The sequence below is a fragment of the Leuresthes tenuis genome, unplaced genomic scaffold (assembly GCF_036924035.1).
Source record: "Leuresthes tenuis unplaced genomic scaffold, fLeuTen1.0.hap1 SCAF_16, whole genome shotgun sequence".
NCBI classification, from domain to species: Eukaryota; Metazoa; Chordata; class Actinopteri; order Atheriniformes; family Atherinopsidae; genus Leuresthes; species Leuresthes tenuis.
The window spans coordinates 10,581,916-10,602,550 of record NW_027325370.1 but is presented as its reverse complement, the minus strand read 5'-3'; the positions used below and the strand labels follow the sequence as shown (position 1 = coordinate 10,602,550).

Here is a 20,635-nt window from a genome sequence, read left to right as displayed (position 1 = left end):
TGACGGGAAAAAAAGCAATGACACGAATTGTTCTCTTTTTGACTCAATGGCTGTCTTCCAACACTCTGACCTCAAAGACTAATAGCCTACAGTTCCACAGTTCTTGACTTTCATGATCACAAAGGGCCACAGCTTAAAAGAGACAATAAAATAAAAAAATATAGCTGCAAGCAGCGATGGCGGGGTCTAGCAGAACAGCAGATAAGCCTGCGGATGCTCAGGAAGGCATCATGAGTCCATAGACCAAGTTTGGTGTTTGAGATTAACTCGTCTTCATCCAGGGATTCCAACGGTATTGGTCATTTGTCCAATTTGAACCAACGGCTCCAAAGTTATGAGCAAAATGCATGTTTGCTACTTATAGCGCCCCCTCTGAGTTGAAGTTCACCAGACTTCTTGGGCCTCTTAAAGGCTTGATCATGAGTCTGTGTTATAAGTTTGATGTCAACAGATTAAATGGTTGCTGAGATATGGCCTCACGTCCTGTTTGGCGCGTCATCGCTGAGTTTGATTGGCTGCTACGGGAAAAGGGAAACGAAATAAAAAAATCCACATGATAGCTTTTGTGAGGCTCGGTCTGAACATTCTATATGTCGAGTCCCGTGGAAATCAGACAATCTGGGTGACCTGTAATGCGTTTTGAAGGTTTTTGACATAATTCAAAATGGCGGACAGTCCAAGATGGCGCGAATGACGTCATAGGATTCATTGACCTCGGCTATATCCATGGATTACAACGGTACCTCATTTGTGAAATTTGGACCAAGGGGTCGAAAGTTATGAGCAAAAATGCATTTTTGCTAAATATAGCGCCCCCTATAGGTCAAAGATCACTATAATTCTTGGGACTGTTTGGGATCGAGTTATGAATATGTGTTATAAGTTTGATGTCAAAAGATTAAATTGTTGCTGAGATATGGCCTCACGTCCTTTTTGGCGTAGTCGCCGCCAACTTTGATTTGATGTAGCTAATTAACAAAGTCGAAATTGAAAAATCCATCTCCTAACTTTTGTGCGGATTGGTCCAAAGATACTATGTGCCAATTTTCATGAGATTTGGTCGAAATTTCTGACCTGTGAAAAATTTTTAAGGTTTTCAACAAAATCCAAGATGGCGGAAAATCTAGTCAGACGGAAAATGACGTCATAGGGTGCGTTGGACTCGTCATGATCCAAGGATTCCAACGATACCTTGTTTTTGAAATTCGGACACATGAGTCAAAAGTTATTTAGCTGAATGTGCTTCAAACTTTGACGTGTTGGGGGCGCTAGAGAGTTTAGAATTTGGGCACCAAAATTGTTGAGTTTGCTAATGGGATGGTCCTAAAAATATGGGCCAAATTTCACAACTTTTTACCATTGCGTTAATGGGGCTGCCATAGACTTCAATTGCAGCGGAAAGTAGATCAATAATAATAGGAATACCAGCTAAAACAATAGGGTTCTGCAGCTTCGCTGCTAGACCCCTAAAAAAGAACTCACCGAGTGCATAGGCCCAGAGAGGAGGTGAGTGTCCTGACCCAGCATGTTGGACATCATCAGGGCAGGCAGCTCAGGGTAAGAGTAGGTGTTGAGCAAACCATTGTGAGGCAGAGAGTGGAAGGGGTAACCTGACTCATGCTCCATGAGATGGAGCAGAGAAGGGTCGGCATGGTTTGGGGGTGTGATGGGGGGAATCTCGTAGTCTTCATCCCCTGCTCCTCCTCCGCCACCACTGTTGCCTCTGCCCTGACTGGAGTAGCTCTGACAGAAAAAAGAAAGGAAACAAGTTTTTTTGGGAAAGGATGACAAGGAAAGTGCATACACAGCATCCTTTACTTGTTCATTCTCTTTTTCATGTATCATTGAGAGTGCAGGAAGATCATTTTGTTGTCAACGTATGTGGAAAAAAATGACTAGGTTAAATCAGAGATTGACGTATTCACACCTATGGGTAAATATGGAGTTTCTAGCTCATTCACAATAGTTTGCAGAACTAAAAATCCAAATGAGCACAACATGACAGCATAAACACATACATAATTGCATTTCAAAACTGCCACTTAAAGGAGAAATAAAGAAAGAAGGCTTATTCAAACACATTTCGGTGATAAACCGAAATGCAACAATCTATAGCTGAGACGCAGCTCACCAAAGATGTTCCAAAGTAATTAAAAACACTCCCTAATTGTTTTTTAAATGCACCTGTTGATATTCGTTGCTAAGTCTTTGGTGTTTGCTGCATATGCAGATACAGAGTTGCAACTGTCAATTCAGTTTGTTGTGCTGAAAATAAAAATAATTAGAAATGGAAATTGTTGCACTTAGGAAAGTGTAAAGAATTCATTCAACAGAGATGTACACAGCAAATTAATTAGACAACAACAGCTGCTGTACAGAATGAATAGCTTCAGAAATCTGGACAGCTTTGAAGCAACAAACTGTCAGCCTGCACGCCTTTAAAATACAATTTATCAAATTTATTACATGGAAAAACACCACTGAAAGTCATTTAGCGGCTATCTAATAATCCCGTAATTATAATGATAATTGTGCTTTTCTACATAGAAAAACATCACCAAACAAACCCCTTTCTCTTTATTCATGCAGAACATCTGAGTGACCCCGAGCAGTCAAAACAGCACAGATTTTATGGTACTAATAGGGTGATACATGAGTAGTGTCTTTTCCTGGGCCTGTCTTGACATAATATTGCACAGAGAAATATGGTTTTGTGCTCTCAAAAAGCATACTGAGGGTATTCGCCAGGGAGTGAAAAGCAATTTTGTCAGAGGCAATCTGATGCCAACTCCCTTTTATAATGACTGAACAAAATTAATCATCACAAATAATATTCCAGTGTCAGCCATTCAAGAGCTTTTTAATAGAATTTTTATTATTCATGTCTCGTGGTACACATCAACTAGTCCGTTCTGCAACATTTCAGAAATCAATTCAATATCATCTTCGTGTAGGTTGTCATCTCGCCTGCCAGCGCAGCAATTCATCTTGAAAACAAATACTTTTAGCAAACAAATGGCAAGAAACGTTGAGGAACAGCTACAACATCCCCACAAGCAGAACTGGTCCTTGAAGATGGGATAAAAAGTCTCATAATGTTCACTGTCATTAGGGAGAAAATCATCATAATAATAAAAGGAAGTATGTTTACGATCAGGGGGTGATGTGCCATTTTCCTCTTCCCAGAACATTCACTTATTGCTCGGTGCTTGGTTAAAAATGTTATCACTGACAATTCCTTTTCTCATGAGAAAAGTTTTGTCTGTTTTCTTTGTCAACCAACATTCAAGGCTGTTCAAACAGTTGATGCTGGTTTAATTCAATGCAAGCAAAAGTCGGTCTCATCGTCCCTGTCATCTTCTGAGTCCATGATCTGTGTGTATGCATCAGCACATGAACCCCTTAATCTGAGGCTGGACAGATAATCAAGTCACAAGAAATGGACTACAACTGTAGTTTAAGTGTTGATGACTCACTCACTGAAAGGCACACAAGAAACTTTAACGGCTAATACATAATACTAAAAGTATCATCCAAAACCCCTTTCCTGTAGTATAAAGCTAAAACTGTTTTATATTTGATTGTTGATGACTGCCATAACTGGCCTCACTTCATAGGTGCATGTAAAGGAGAAGCACTGCCTGGCTATTAGGTTTCAAGCTACCAAGCCTGGGAATTAATACTCTCATATATGAGCCTGTCTAAGACAAGCAAAGGTGCAAAAAGAAAAGTAAAGGCTTGTTTGTAATCAATGAGCAATAAAAGTTGTTGTGTCCTGTCAACATTTACTTAAGTTAATCAACTGTGGATATTAAATCAGCTCATTTACTTTTCACCTCATGTACTGAAGAGCAAAGCTATGTTGTTGATACATCGTGTGTAAACAACTGAGGACTAGTCCAATGTTACAGTCAAACACATCTTAGACTTGGGGCATCTCTTCTCCACACGATAAAATGCATCTTTTGTCATACACCTATAGCAAGATTGAAATGCTGTGGGAGGCTATTTTATGTATGTGACTTTCGCTGCTTTTGTGATTTGTTTTTCTTTGTTTTGTCTTTACAGTTTCTTACGATGTCCTTGGAGATAAGACACAGGACAAGGATGTCACAAATTTAACATTTTCAAACATAGATAAATAATTCATAAATATACTGTCTTTTAGGATATGGAGAAGAGGAGATAAAAGGGACTGGGGTCAGAAAGAAACAGCAAATGTTGATTCAGCCTTCTCTTGCTATAACCTTCCACCCCCTCTGCAGAGGTGAAACTTGAGCAAATCTGTCATTTTACCTGGACAAGGGCATTACTTTGGACCTTTGAGGTTTATACAAAGCAATACATCTCTAATAATCTCTAATCTTTGACATTAACATGGTAGTGCCAAGGCGTTTTTTGCACATGACTTGTGAGTCAACATCAACACACCATATTGTTCATACTCTTTAACATAGTTTAGATATGTTAGATGTTGCTAGGAGACTTGTATGAACCATCATCATGTCTGAGCAATATCAGGTTCTTTGAAAAAAAGAAAGCATGTGATGACTAACCCCACAGGAAGTGCATAGTTCTCATTTAAAGAATATTCAGGCAGACAAAAATGCATGACTTCCAATGTTCAATGCTTAGCTCTTAAACAAGAACTAGCTGTAAGATGAAACTGAAGAGAACAGTTAATATTTACACATTATGTTGTTTTCGAACCAGAGAGCTTAATTAAACTTAATTCGCTATATTGATAAACCACTGATTTCTCAAATAAATAAATAAAACTTAAATGACATCCATTATCATATCCACAAAAACTAATGCTGCATCAGAGATGGCAAAGAAGGCATGTGAAACATACACTGCAAACCATGTTTAGAGGGGAAATAAGAAAACATTCTGGAGCTGAACAAAAATAAAAAAATTTGAATTTAGTTCTTAACAATGTTTGTGTGACTGAAGCTGATCCGCTATCGTGACCTCCACAACAAACTGTTTACAGCACAGTTTCAATCAGATTTGTTTTTCTGTTATTTGCAAGTAATCAGATTGGATAGCCACATAGGTTGCCGTGGTGACAACTTAAGACATCAGCGGCTATGTAACTACCGCACTCTAATTTCACAACTTTGAGATGCAGAAGTATAAGAAATTGAGGTACATTATCTCACCCTCACTTATTCTACTTGTTGTCCTCCAAAGCACTCCGCGAGCAGCAGCAGAGTTTCGGCCCTTTACTGTGGCTGTGACATTGGTGTTGCATTGCGTCGCAATGACAGGTGCTTTGAAACACAATTTGAATGCGAAACAACTGAAAAAGTCAGATTCATGTTGAATGTTGATTCTGCTTTTTTTTCCAGGAAAAAAAAATGGATCTATAGAGTACATCGTGGTTACATTGTGGACATAACATAAAGAAGATAAGGGCTTGCTTCCTACTAACACGAACACTAACACTGTTTTAGCTAATTTATTTGTAACTATCAAGCATTTAAAATTGGCTTTAATGCTCCGACAAGTTCAGAAAAGTTCTACTTATCTGAAATTAAGATGAAAATTTGAACATTTGCATCCAATACTGAAATACATACAATTCAAAAAGACAAGTGAAACAATGCTATTTTGCTTGTTGGCTGCTATGACTCTTAGTTAACTAAAATATGTAAAAGTCTTTCCCTGTACATGTACGTACCTTTTCCTAATTTTGTAATGTTTGTCATTTATGGACACAAATTGATGAAAATGTTGAACACATAACTGGTGCTTTTACCATAACATGCAAGAGAGTGGACTGAAAATTATTTACGACCAGACTTAGCTCCACCTTATCAAGCCAGCAAAAGTAATTAAGTTACCTTTAAGTGGAAACACATTTATCGGCTTAGCTTTAAGTTTTCTTGACACAAATGACTGAGAAGATGAGATGAAGTCATTAGCTTGGCAATGGAGTCATTTATGGCCCATGAGGTGTTTAGTGGAAGACAGCTCATCTGGGAACAATGATGTCTTCGTCAAAGGGAGGAGAATGAAAATGATGCACATTGTACCAGAAAGCCTGTCATGGCTGACAGAGGGCAAATTGTCCAAAGACAAGAGCTGTCCGTCTTGATGAACTTTGTTATTAACACTTTGTCTTTACTGTAAGAGGAAAAACAAAAAACTAATCAGATAGAAAAAAAATCTCCCTTGTGACTCAAAATCATAGAACTTTGAACGAGTGAACAGTGTCCTATGGAAAGTCATCCAGCCATATGCCTCTTTGTACAAAAAATGACAGAACAGCACGGTTTGGGTGACAAACAACAGCTGGTCATGAATACATAAAGATTTTTAGGCCCGCTCTGCGTGCTCCAGATAGATAGGAGGCAACGGTAAATCTTTAAAACATCTTATGGGGAATTTCAAGATTCACCTTCAAAGATGAATGTTGCAGAGCAGAGAAAGGGCAGAAATCAAACTCATCATCAATGGGTGTCAGAGCTCAGGCGGACAGCACAAGTGACCATTACAGCGATGTGCGCTGCAGGTTCCACAGAGGCTATCTGACCTGGCTTTGAAATGACAAGAAACTCCATTTAGATGATGTATCAAGAAAGGCAGACGGTTTAGTACAATACAAGGAGAATGAAACAGCAGACCGAGTGACGTTGATAGACAGAGAGACAGAACTGGGATAAGTTGTGTGTGTGTGTGTGTGTGTGTGTGTGCATAGGGGTTGGTGGGGGCACTAAGGGTTATGGGGTAGCGTCCGTCACTAAAGGACAGGTAGGCTGTGGTGGGCCTCAACCAATAGCAAAGGAGTGAGGTAACCTCTCTCCTGCTCTCCCATGCACTGGTAATTCTCTCAAATGTCACTTCAACATGGATCTCATTTAGGTGGGTAAAAAGGAACTGACTCTTCATTGCAGATGTGGGTGGACCCGTGCTGGAGTGTACATGAACTCTAAAAACACAGCCGCAAAGGAAGTGTTTTGAAAAGGTGTGAAAATGGGGCACACGCAGCACACTTATGTCAGTTCAATTTAACTCGGTCAGATGAAAGATAAGGGGTGAAAAACATCTTTGATCTTTGTACTGGAACAGAAAGAAGGATCATTTTTTTCAATGTTTGTTGTAAAGCATGCAATTTATTTATTTTTTTTTAAAGAAAGAGTGTAATACTCTGGTCTTAGCCATATTTCCTATCCTTATTCATTAGAGAGAATCGCATAAATAGATAAAATATGTTGTCTCATAGTCACTCATCCCCCTCGGGGCCACATGGAAGCCCCAGTAATCACATATGGCACAGTAGCTTGGCCATAATCCCCTTTATTTTTGTTTTCATGATGTCACTCTCTTTAAGCCCATTGCTTTATGAGTCGCAAACAGAGAGGAGAGGGGAGAAGAGGAGGAGCAGAGAGGAGAGGAAAAAGAGAGGGAGGGGTGAAAACAAATGATGTGGATCCCTCATTGTTCTTTCTCTATGCCCTCATTCCAGTCAGGGCAATAAGAGAACATTGTGATTTACTGTCAGTGAAGCGCAAGAGTGCATCAGAGAGAATCCACTGCGGCAAGGGCCATTAAAATAGATTTAACTTCCCACAGTATTAGGCCAGATGTCTACACTTCTATTATATTTCAATCAGCCATGACCTTGGTCTCCACATGATGAAAAGATCACTAAGAGAGGGAAAGAGAGTGAAAATATATGCAGAAAACCAATAGAAATATCAAACTACTTAGTCCCACTAAATCCCTCTGCACTGCTGTGCTGCATATACATAGAGTGAGAGAGGCTGGGCCCAAAATAGAGCCAAGGTTTCAAGTTCTTTGAAAAGAGTGTATGAATCACTGAGTGCACTCTTGCTGCTGATAAGTTGTTTTTTGTTTTGTTTTTTTATTTTAGGTGGGGGATATGTGTTTGAAGAGGAACAGAGGGAGAACTGCTGAAAGAGTAGGACAGTAGGTTGTTTGATATTATTTAAAGCCACTCATATCAGAACACAACAGATGAATCTGTTCATATTCTTCGAATTAAGCAAATGTCGACTTCTTACGTAACCATGAATTCCTTTCTAAAATCATTGTAATTTTCTTACCCTGCCATTTACACCCTGAATATCTTTCAATTTGGAATGGATGTTTATATAATATCTATAAAATCCTTCCTCTCTGGCAACTATCCATTCATTTCTGTCAAATGAAAGCAGAGCAGAGGTCATCACTTGTTCTACTTCAGAGACCAATGATAATTGGACTTATTGGCTGACATGGACTGACCTACATAAAGAGCTACCACAACTGCAGCCTACAAACCTTCCTAGCATGGGCATGGACGTTGTGCAGATGTTGCTCTGATGTTCTTCCAGCACAGTTTTCAGATATCGATGCTCTAGTGCGGGTTAAGAGCTGAAAACAGTTTTTAGCCTGAATTCAGGATATTGAGATTATACACTCTCTTGATATTTAAATACACGGCATACAATATGTATCTCTACTTCATTCTGACGACCTTGCCAGTGGCTCTGAAGAGCCTCAAAGAAGGAGTGAGATGTGTGTTGGCGTTTTCATACCCTCAATTTTCATTTTTCTTCCTTTGTCTCAAACGTCCCCCTTTTTTTTCTTGCAGGGAAAGAATGCACAGATAGAGAACACATTCACTGAAGTATAAGGGGATGTTTGGTGGGGAGGGCAAGTGTTCTGAAGTGAGGAGAGTATTGCAGTTGTGGTGGTGGGGGTATAATGGTGCACTGTGAGTCACTATTAAGTAACGGTGCTTTTTCACATCAGTATCGCCCACATTGGGTGTACGGTGCCAGGGTGTACTGAGGTGTCTGTGACTCAGAGACAAAGAGGGAGAGAGAAAGAAATACAGAAATAGAGAAAGAGAAAATGAGGGTGGTCCAGTCCTAAAGGCCAAACAACATCTGTATCAATGTTCATTTTCGGTTAACTCATCTGGGCAGTTTCTTTTGAGAGATAATTTCTTCTTTCCTTTGCGGGAAAATCACTCAGCCCTGCTCTGTCCAATGATATCTCAAAAACATCTTGAAACCTTGTTAATTTATGAACAAGTTATAGCTAATAAAGTTGATGTTTAAAATAGAAAAATAAAAAATGGGAAGTTGCATTTAAATTGGACTTTAGTACCAGGCTATCTCTACATCCTACCCAAACACACCAGATGCTTTGTTACATCTGAAAAATTGTCCTTCAAGACTGCATGGGAATAAACTGGATCTTTGCTGCAAAAGAAAAAATTTGCAAAGTGATTGGATGAAACTTCGGCCTATTACAGTGACTCTTGTACTATATTCTAAAAATCTGATAAATTAACCATATGATGAAGTGGGAGCATGCTGAAAAGGAAACAAAATAAAAAGCTACACGAAAGACCAGAGTCAGAGCCTGTGTTACATTTAATGTGAATTTGAGTTAAACTTTTGAAATGCCACAAAAAATCTGTTTCCAGTAAGAAAATACAAACTTTCTGTTGGCTTAAACAGAAACATGTTTAGACTACACACATTACAGTCTTTTCATCTTTTTCTAGGGCAGAAAGTGAATGACCACATATCCCAGAATGTTTGACTATTCCTTTAAGTTAACTCGGAAAAGTTATTGGCATACTTCCCAGCACACACTGCATTTAGGGCAAAACTATCCAAAAAGCCTTGCCTCATTCATTGATGGAGTCCTGCCAGTTTTCTTCTATACACTAAGGTCATATAAGTTATATTTTAAGTATTTCAGATATTTCATTCACTGATCAGCACTGATCCTGGTTTACAGTACAATTAGCTACTATGTGCTGTGTATCTTTACTTTGTGTATGTGTCCCTGTTCTTTGACAACATCATACAACACAACTACAATAAAGCCTCACTGAACTTAACTGATGTAGACTGTGGGAGCAAGGGGCTGGATAGGTTTACACTGGTGTAACACCTGTGAAACAAGAAAGTCAGAAAATGTGACAATGTGAGGGAGTTTCAGAGTTAATAGAAATACAAAAAAAGAGATAATTCTAGCCTGAAACAGAGAGAAACAAAAAAATACGAGACAGAGAGTGAATCCAGTCAGTTCAGTTTTCTATGCTGAAGTTGGCCATCAGCTGTTCTCTTACAGCCGTCCAGATCAATAAAGACACATGGCTCAGCAAGACACCTGGAAGCAGAAAATATGGTGGCATAAACAGGTTGAAACTTGCTGCTTCTCCAAAGATCTTAAGAGCCCTTAAGCTTTTTTTTTTTCCTGCAAAGATACACAGTGCAACAAGTGTTGCACAAATGACTCTCCTTCCTGCAGCTGGTCCGTTTTCTACTTCAAGCTCCATGTCTAACCAGCTATTTCTCCACATCTTGCCCTTCTTTTCTTCTTTATCTATTGTATGCTCATCTACACACATTGGAGACACATTCAAGTGGACTGATTATACTGCAGAGAAAGGAGAGGCCAGCCAAAACATCCAAAAATATACATGAAACAAGTCTGCTTAACCACTCAAACTGATCAGGCCTGATATGAATCCAAATGAATAACACTTATTGCCCATTATACGAAATTAGAACTTGTGCTGGCGTAGTTGAAGGGAACCATTTTGGTTTGGCTGTGATCATTCTCATGCCGATTTTAGAGTGCTGCAGAAATATACACAGCAGTCAGCACTATTTCACATTTATCTGGGTGACAGGTTGATAATGTGTAAACTGCCATTTTCATTTTCATGTCATTCTATTCCGAAGTCAGTATTTGCTGTTAAAGCACCCTTTTAACACTACATATTCCAGATGTCCCCATGCTTAGTAGATTTGAATTGTTTTAAGAAATAACCAAATTTTATGAATTCAATGAGCACGGCATAGGCTTTATCTGAGAGGTCCACAGCAAAGGTACTACTGTATTGCTTACATAAACATTTCCAGTCAATCATATTAGGTGTTTAATAATCTTTGATTCAACAATCTATCCCCTTAGTAGCTTGGTGTGTGGGCACATACAAACAAAGCTGGTCAACAAAATAACCCTCCCACACTTTTGCTTGTGTTCAAACCTCAACAGATGAACCAAATGGAAAACATTAATATCAAACTGCATAAGTGCTCCATATGTGCAGTTTGCATGCATATTTTGCGAAGAAACCATACAGTATTTTAAGCCTTGAAAACATCTTGTTTGAATGGGCAAACTGCATCCAAGCATACAGCAACCGGCCTCTTTAAAGCTGTTTCTGATTAGTGGTTTTCTCTCTTTAAAAGCCCAGAGATGTTATGTGTAATGTAATCTTCTGGTTGTGTCAGACTGCTACCTCAGTGCGTTTGCTGTAGAAGACCCCAGACATGCAAACAAAGGAGTCTCTGTTCTGGCTACATGCACCGTTTTCACAGGCACACATCATGTATGGGGTCGGGTGGGCATCTTACCGCAGTGTTAAAATGTGCTATAAAGCATATGGCTTCCTTCTTCGACAATATGCTTGACCTGATGTGAAGCTAGTGTAATCCCCAGCATTGCCTTCACAAGCAAGAAATAAAAGTCACACTAAAGTGGTGCTTACTCTGAAACAAGAAGATGCATTTTTTTTAAATACACACACAACTAACCACTGTAAATATATGTAATGAGGATAGAATGAAGTAGTAAGGGATTCACACCAAGCATGAATGAATTATGCACGGTGCAGTGAGTAAACGCAGACAATCTCTGGGTGTGTTTGATTTTATTAAGTTAACCTCTTCATTACCTTTCAGTGGGGTAAACAGGTGTGTTTACATGACTTTGGAACAAATCAAATTGTTGTGTTTGTCTGACTAAATCAAGACTTTAAATTACATGCTAAATGTTAGCATGTTTCTAATTAAAACGGCCATTAATCAAATTTCACAAACTTGGTCTAAATATTAGGATTGAGAGTCAAATTACTCCTGCATATATATATATATATTAACTTGGAACCAAACTGGCCAAGGCACTCTGCAAATGCTTCACAGTTCCTATTTCAGCCTTTTACCCAGAAGTTAGAGAAATCAATAAACAGAAGAATAAGAAGGTGGTAACAACAGTGAATGACCACAAAGGATTGCATTGATCTCCATCCATCTATATTCTATACCTGCTTAACCCAATTCAGGGTCACAAACCTATACCAGCTGCCACTAGGCAGAGGTGGGGTATACCCTGGATAGGTTGCCAGTCCACCACAGGGCCAGACAGAGATAAACAACCATGTATGCTCACAGTCACTCCAAGGGTCAATTTAAAGTCACCAATTTAACTCACATGCATGTTGTTGGACTGTGGGAGGAAGCCAGAGTACCTGGAGAGAACCCTCACATACACAGGGAGAACATGCAAACTCTACACAGAAAGGCCACAGCCAAGATTCGAACCAGGAACCCTCTTGCTGTGAGGTGACAGTGCTAACCAAAACACCACCCTGCAGCCCAGTATTGATCTCATTTGTAGAAAAAGAAATTATGTTTTGAGGCATTCAAGAAATGCAGCCATCAGCTAAACTGCCAGTTGTTTTGCTCTGCGACATAATAGGCCAGCTGGAAAAAGTTCAATACTAACAAGCTGGGAGGGGGCATATTGCCAACTATCACAGTGGAGCGAGACATACTTCAAGGTATAAATTTATTCTCCTCCTGTGCTTGTATATGAGGAGAAGGGCAGTAATCCATCTAAACGACCTAGTCAAGCTGTAACTGTAGCTTGACTTAACTATACTGAACTTAAAGCCATACTGTTCAAATCCACAGAAGTTCTATAACAGGACACAGTAAACTTTGAGAGAAAATGTGCAAAAATCTGCACAAGACCATTAAAATGTAATATTTTAAGGGTTCTAAGAAAGATAATGAAATTTCCAGCAAACACTGTAGTTAAGAGTGTTTATGTTGTCTAGAAATAGCTAAAAAAAGTCTATAAATGGTTCCCACAGAAACAGTCCAAGAGCCAAATATATTAAACTATCAAGAGAGAAAAGCATAAAAACTGAGAAACTGAAAAAGTAAGAGGGAGAAAATCTACATCTTTTTAAGAAAGAAAACAAACAAAAAATTGACCATTTAAATATTTGTTTGATTTTATTTTATTTACATGTTATAATTATAGTAGTTAAAAGGTGACAAAATGTGCTGAAATGTAATTCTGCCCTGCTCCAAAATCTCAAATTAAATGTGCTTTGGATAGGACTCCAAACAGAGAGCTATGTGTTCACAGGGCAATTCAGAGGTTCTGTGTAAGCTTCTATTTGACGGCACTGACAGAGCATCAACTATAGCTGACATGTTTTGAAAAGCCCAAATTGTCTTATCCATTAAGAAGGTATTTGTTGACATAACACAGAGGATGTTGGTGATTGATGCATGACCGCTGCAGCAGCAAAACTACAAAGCTGGACAGTTATCCCAATTAGTACACACAAGTATGCACGCACAGTGACATAATTAGGGCGGACGAGGAAATGCGTCAAATGAAGACGGACCTCATGGTCTGTGATGTGCGCTGTAACTAAACAATAAGCTGCTAAAGCTCCCACTCGACCCCTTGTTATAGTAACTCTATCCCAACATCAAAGAACAGACAACCTCATGGCTATAGGATGATAGTGTGTGTTCGTATGTGCGTGTTTATGAGGGTTTATTGGAGCATGTGTGTTGGGGGGGTTTATGAGCACATATGCGTGTTGAAGTGCACATACATATGTTCTTGTTCATCAGCCTTTGCAGGGCCCAATTTAAGTTTTACACCACGAAAGTAAGCACATTTTTGGAGAGTGAGGACATTTTGGCTGGTCTTCACCTCTTCAAAGGGCTGCTAGAGAGTTAAGGCATGCTTTTAGGGTTAGTGTTATAATTAAATTCATTTTAAAGGGTCAGTTACACAAATCTAAAAGAAAAGGAGTGTGTGTATGTGTGTGTGTGATGGAGGGTAGTTCAAATAAAACCATACAAAGTGCTTTCAGATTAGTCTGGAATTTTTTTGTTTTTCATACATCACATTTCAGCATTTAAGGCCCCCATGTATGAAATTTTGTTCATTCCACCACGAAAGCATAGGCAGAGAGGTGGAGCATGGCTAGATGCTGCCAACTTACCTGCAAATCGTACAGATCATCGTTTTTAAAAGTGCAAAATACTACACTAGTTTGAGAGGAGGGTGTGCTCACTGAATGTTCTTCATGTTTCAAGAGTAAATAGATGGTAAAGGAAGTTTCACGAAAGGATTTCAACATCCATTCATAACTATGTGCATGCTGAGATATTGTACAGATCAAAAAATCTATTACAATGCTGATGAACTGATCCTTTCATGTCCTTTAAAGCATTAGGGTTCATAGTTCTGATGGTTAGATAGAGGGTTGTGGTGAGGGAATGCATTAATGCCAGAGTGCACATTTGCATTTGGGTGAAACAACACTTTGTCGCAGGGAGTGTGTTACTTCCTATTACAGTAAATGTGGGTGTGATTGTGTCATAAAAATTAATTGTGTGTTTGTGTGTGTTAGCCCTGCTGTCTTGCCCCCTCACTTCGTCCAGCACCACTTTGACTTATTTGGCAGGGAACTAATTGACATGGAGCCTCCACCTCATCGTGTTTTGTCAGAACATGAACTCCGAGCTGCTGGATCAACAAATCCTTGAGCTCCAAATTCTGCCATATGTCCAGCCATGTGTTCGCATCTTCCAGCTGGGAGCACTCAGCTCTGTGCCTGTCTAACTGTGTGACTGAGACTGCTCCAGACTGACAACCAGAGCTACAGTGAGCTTGGGGTGGTGAAATGTTTCTGCTACTTTTGCTGTGTCTTAGGGTTAATTGGTCACCAACACTGTCATGTCCACTCATTTAATCCCTCTGATGTTACAGATATGTTAATATGCAACGGATAAAATCATCAAAAGGCACATGTTTTGTGGAGGATAAAGGGGCACTTTGGCTTATGGTGGAAAGAAGGTCAAAGTCATGGATGCTTTTTTAGAGTTATGCTCATTTCAAGGCTGATCTGACACTGGCCATCAGTTACCGCTCTAAGACACTAGACATTTCTTTTGCTTTGCGTCTAAAAGATCAAATTATACAGATATATTTTTAGGAAATCGGAAATTAATAAGCTGCGCATTAAACACTAATGCAGCCACATGAGCAGCCACATGAGAGAAAGCTCTTTTTTCACATCATCTCCACATCAGTTGACAATGGAAATGTTTTGCTTTTGAAAGTGACATGTCACAGTGACTTGTGTTTTCCACTCATATAAACCAGAAACTGTTTAGCCTGGCCCTGTTCTAGTTATTAACAATGATGTTTTAATAGTGAAATGTATACATTTAACATTCACTGGCATAAACAGAACTAACATATGTAAATCTATAAACTATTCTTGTTAAATGCAGCAGACATTTATTTATATAAGTCTGGGAGGTTTATAGGAAAAAAACATGAGCTGTCTTACCTGGTTTGGTGACCGAAACTCCTGGTTACTGTCATTCATGTACATGTTGTCACCATCAAACTGTGGACAGAAACAGAAAGGATAAACAAACAGTCTATGTATTAGAAACTTTGAAAAAAACAAAATTAAAAAGGAGAAGGGGGGTGGGGGTGTCTGGGGAGGCGGTACAAAGAGGAAAAGCTCTTTACGGGTGGCCTCAAGTGTGAGACTAATGACTTTGTCACTTCGGTTAAACCTCGTGGTGGCTTGGCAGCGTGGGTAATTACTGTTCGTCAGTGGGCCGGTAATTAGGCTACATGAACACAGCGACGAGAGATGGGCTTTTCCCTGTGGGCTCCACTGCGTGTGTGTGAGAGAGAATGAGTGTGAATGAATCTGTGAATGTGTTCAGTTGGAAAGTGTGGGCCTGAGTGTCATTAAGGCTGTGTCTACACTGTGTGTAAGCATTTGTGTTGTGTATACTTAGGGCATGCTGCGTCTTCACATTTGAGCTAATCAGGTAATGAAAGATCACTTATGGTGCCAAAAATCTGCTTGACATGGGGTTAGGACTCCCTAACAGCAAATGATTCAAAGATGCTGGGAAACAACACTGGGTCACCAGTTGAGCACCATGCACAATATGCAAACTCTATCTAATTTGTAGCTGAGCAAAATCCACATTCAATTCCTCAGTCATATTAGTTTTTATTGTGCTACAAATGAATAAACAAACACCACAGATCTGTTTTTAGCTTTAGAGGAAATGAGACTGTGCCCACAAATTGTTGAATAACTCAACCTGTGCAGTATCAAGATGATGGCGACGTTGACATCCAGAGACATGAAGATTTGTCATAACACACTTGTAGCAAATGGAACAAACCTGAACTAGACAAGATAATAACCCTTACACAGACATCCAATGCGTCAGATGGAGCCACATTTTTGTTTGTTGACTGAGGCCATTTTTTGTAATATCAATGCACAGGAGACTTAGACACTGACAGCAGTAGAAACATGATTGAACTTGACAACATTCCATGTCAAATTCCTCAGATGTGAAGATACAGGGGGACTGTTTTTGTTTGGGGTGGTCTCCTTTGTGGCTACAGAGACAAGAACCAAAGGCTTGAAAGATTAACAAATGCTGGACAGGAGAGAACACAAATGCTTCACAAGAGGTACCTGCTCAGAACAACGACTAAATAGGTATCCTAATGGACGGAAATGAGCAGGATTCCTTGGGGGGAAATCTAATATCTCTACACTGTTAGACAGGAAAAAGCCAAAGTAGCTAGATGAGCATGTGAGTGGTGTGAAAGAGAAATTACTGTACATTATTGCAGAAGAAAGGCCGGGAACAAGCGTCAGCCCCAGGGCAATGGTTGGTTAACGATGCATATCGTGGAAGCCCTAGTGAGGATTCGCTTGGTTATTCTAACGATTACATTTACATTCAACCACACATGGAAACATGAAACTGACAACAGCTATATACAGTAGCCTGCATTTAGGCATCACATTTACATGACTAATCCAAAATCAGTAAGGCAGCAGTTTATGTTTTTTTCAAGTGAAACTCAATGCTGACTAATTGTTCATCACTACACTTTGGAGATAAAGACACTAACTTGTTTAATGGGAGTGTCTGTCACCTGACAAGCCAGCTGAGAAGGAACTGTTTCTCCGGAAGAGAGCCAAAGTAATATTGACCATGGTGACATATCTGCAAAAAACTCATGTGAAAGTCTCTTGTCATTGCCTAACTGAGCAATTTCATTCCACTGAAACCCACTTTGATTTCACTGGTGATGAAAAGCCATTTATAGAACAAGACTGTCTGGGTTGAGAAGACAGTGTAGTAACCGAACAATGCCATCATTATCCCCGCAACACTTTCAGATCTTTCATTATAGCTAATTTTACAAACTCAGGTGCAAAGTCTCCCTGCCATTTATTTCTGGTTTAAACAAAGAAATTAATTGAGAAAGTGCTCACTTTCACCACTTAGATCTGTAATGCAATAATTGCCAAAAAGGCCAAAACAGCCTCGAAAGGTCAGCCATTTTGTGCATCAACATGGCTGCCAATATATTACAATGTAAAGCTCTTTCCTCTTACTCCTCTCTCGATAGCTCTTCTTTTCACTTTCCCTCTCTTCCACTTAAAATGCCAATTTAGTCCTGGTTCAAAGCTACCAGCTCTGCCATTACTCCACATATACTGCAGAAATAATTTTCTCTTTTGCTGTTGTTTCCCTTCTCTCCATTTTCTCCACTTAATTTTCCTCTTTTCTCTCCATCCTTCTCTCATTGTGCCACCTTCACTCAGCTTATTTCTCTCCACTCAGTTCACTTTCACTCATCATCCTCATGTTCTCATCATCCCCACCTCCCTCCATGTTACAACCTCCCTGTTTCTACTTCGCTATAACCCATCCTACCCCTCTTTCTCCCTCTTTTTTCCCTTTTTCTTCAGCAGGCCTTGGCATCGCTTTCTCATCGGCAGCCTAATTGGGCATTCTGCCTGAGACAAGGGCCTCATTAAGCAGTAATTACACACATGTTGTTTTCGGCAAACATCTCTATTTGGATTGCTTTGCATGGTAATTGTTCAGCGGGGACCACTGCTCGCGATGTTTCTCTCTGTGACACACGTGGTGCTGGTAGAGAGGAATAAAAACATAGAGAAGAAGGGCTGAGAAGCAGAGCGAGGTGGTGGGAAAGGGGGATGTGAGAACAGAGAATAATAATAATAGGTTTGAGAAGAGAGACAAATTGAGAAATAAAGAATGCATACATGAGAAAAAAAGAGGATAACACTCAAACAGAGGCAGAAAAGAGACAAGCTGAAAGGATGAAGGGAATGCAGAAGTTGTAAATGGATAGAGACAATGAATAAATGACTAAAAGTACAAATTCAGTATGAGAGGGAAATGAGGTGGAGAGGGACACAGAGAGAAACACAAGATGGGTAAATGAGGAAGAAAAGTGAGAGTGGAAAGACAGGGAGAAAGAGAAAGAGTGAGTCCTAGAACTAGGTCATACATCGCACAGTCATCGACAAAGCTGAGCGTTTCAAAAATAATGAAGCCACAAGGTGGAAGTAATGCTAACTAGCATATCCAGGAAAAACATGTAATATTTACACATTTCTAATGGTGCAATACAAGTCTGGAATCTTTTCATCTTGGAGAGCACCAGGGAGACAGATGATGACGGGATTGGAGGCTCCACTGAAGATTGTTTTTGATTGATGGACAATTCATATAAGCCCCTCACTAAGCCCTACAGGCAACATCTGTTTATGAGGAGGAGGGGTGGGGGGGTGATGTTGGAAGGGGGGTGGGGTGGGAGTATGGGTTTTGAAGATCAACTGCTTGTGTGTCTGTGAAATGCCATAGCTATTTAGTCATTAGAGAGAAAAATGACCTTGCACTAATGAAAATCTTAAAGGCTGGAAAACACTTTATCTAGAGAGCACATTACAATACGAGTTGTTACATCTTACATAACTGGACCTAAATATCTGAAAAATACAAACAAGACCCTTTTTAAAAGTCTTATATAAGTCCTGTATTAAGAACTCCATCCCATTTGTTGGATATTTTTACTTCTACTTAAGTAAAGGCTTTAGTCTGTTAAAAGCATATTGTGTGGTTCTAATTTATGCCACTTTTTACTTCTCTTTTCTACATTTGACAAATTACTCTTTTAACTCCAGTACATGTACTTGTCACAAATACTAGTGCCATAAGGACAGACATAATACATGTTTTTACAGATTAAAACTTTAAGTCTACTCTACTACAACTCTGACACTGAAGTACTGTTTATATTTTAAGGTATTAGTGTCGTAATTCAATTAATGAATCAGAACCCAATCTGAAAGGGCAGATTATTTTAGTGAAGACACGCTTTAACAGTATCTTCAGCTTTGACAGTGCAGCTCTTACCTATTCAGATAAAGACACAACTTTACACACTAATTGTAGTACAGGTTGTGGTTCATGCAGGGAATGGTATGATAAGATGCAACTGAGAACAAAATAAAATTAAAAAAGAAAATTGTTTTACCCAATCAACTTTCAAGCAGAATGCTTCAACAGACCGTATGAGAGAGTTTAACAAAAATTAAAAAAGAATCACTCCAAAGAACAACTCAATCAACTTTTTGAACTTTTCAGTTAATAGGAGAAAATCTATAAGCAGAATATGTACTACTTGCGACTTTAAAAGGCTTTGCCAGTACACAGAGTCTCTAAAAATAATTCTCTCACCGAGTGGAATTAATAAGCCCAGAACAGTACACAGCCATTCTGTGAAGAATGGGTGTGGTGGTGGGGGCTCATGAAATATGTATGCCTGTTAGAGCACCCTTCTTCCTCATCTTCCCCCTCTTCTCTTTATTTCTCTTTTCACATCGCACTCTTTCTCTGCAGTCCTCTGTTCAATTAAGCTGTAGGAACCACCCAACAAACCTCAACCTAAGACAATGTGCCACTGAATTTTGATGTTGCCCAACTTGTCACTGCTGGTTCAAAGCCAGAAAGGATGAGGCAGACACACAAATTAACACACAAACACACACTTAAAAACAGAACATGGATGAAAAGCAGAAAGAAAGAAAGAAAGAAAGAAAGAAAGAAAGAAAGAAAGAAAGAAAGAAAGAAAGAAAGAAAGAAAGAAAGAAAGAAAGAAAGAAAGAAAGAAAGAAAGAAAGAAAGAAAGAAAGAAAGAAAGAAAGAAAGAAAGAAAGAAAGAAAGAAAGAAAGAAAGAAAGAAAGAAGGAAAGAAAGAAAGAAAGAAAGAAAGAAAGAAAGAAAGAAAGAAAGAAAGAAAGAAAGGCTGCAGTAGGTAGTTTTCAGAGTTGTATGGAAGAAGAACAGAAAGTTAAAGAGTGAGAAAAGAGAGACTATGGTAAAAATTCTGGTGTTGCACCACACCCCAAGCAAACAATGAATATGGGCAAACAATGAACAGGGCATACACATACACACAAACACACACCCACATGCACACAAAGCCCATAAAAAGCACAGCCTGTGGCCATGGTGACACACGCTCTGTTGTCGTTAGATAAGGGAAACAGGGCCTCTTCCTGGGTGTGAGAGTTTGATCCTACATACACATATATGACAAACACATTACACTCATACTACATGTGTACAGACAGCTGTAGCAGCACTAGGGTCACATCAACCGATATCCAGCAATTTGT

The 20,635-nt window shown here is 39.3% G+C and overlaps 1 protein-coding gene across 2 annotated transcripts in view; it reads right to left on the bottom strand.

The window, feature by feature from the left end:
* LOC140272332 (TOX high mobility group box family member 2-like) overlaps positions 1 to 20,635 on the bottom strand; it is a 78,529-nt gene that overhangs the window by 24,223 nt on the left and 33,671 nt on the right. For both annotated transcript variants that reach the window (XM_072367733.1, XM_072367734.1), the window contains 2 exons: positions 15,434 to 15,493; positions 1,483 to 1,743 (listed from right to left, as the gene is read on the bottom strand). In XM_072367733.1, coding sequence (XP_072223834.1) covers positions 1,483 to 1,743; positions 15,434 to 15,493 — 321 coding nt within the window. The remainder of the gene's footprint in view (positions 1 to 1,482; positions 1,744 to 15,433; positions 15,494 to 20,635) is intronic.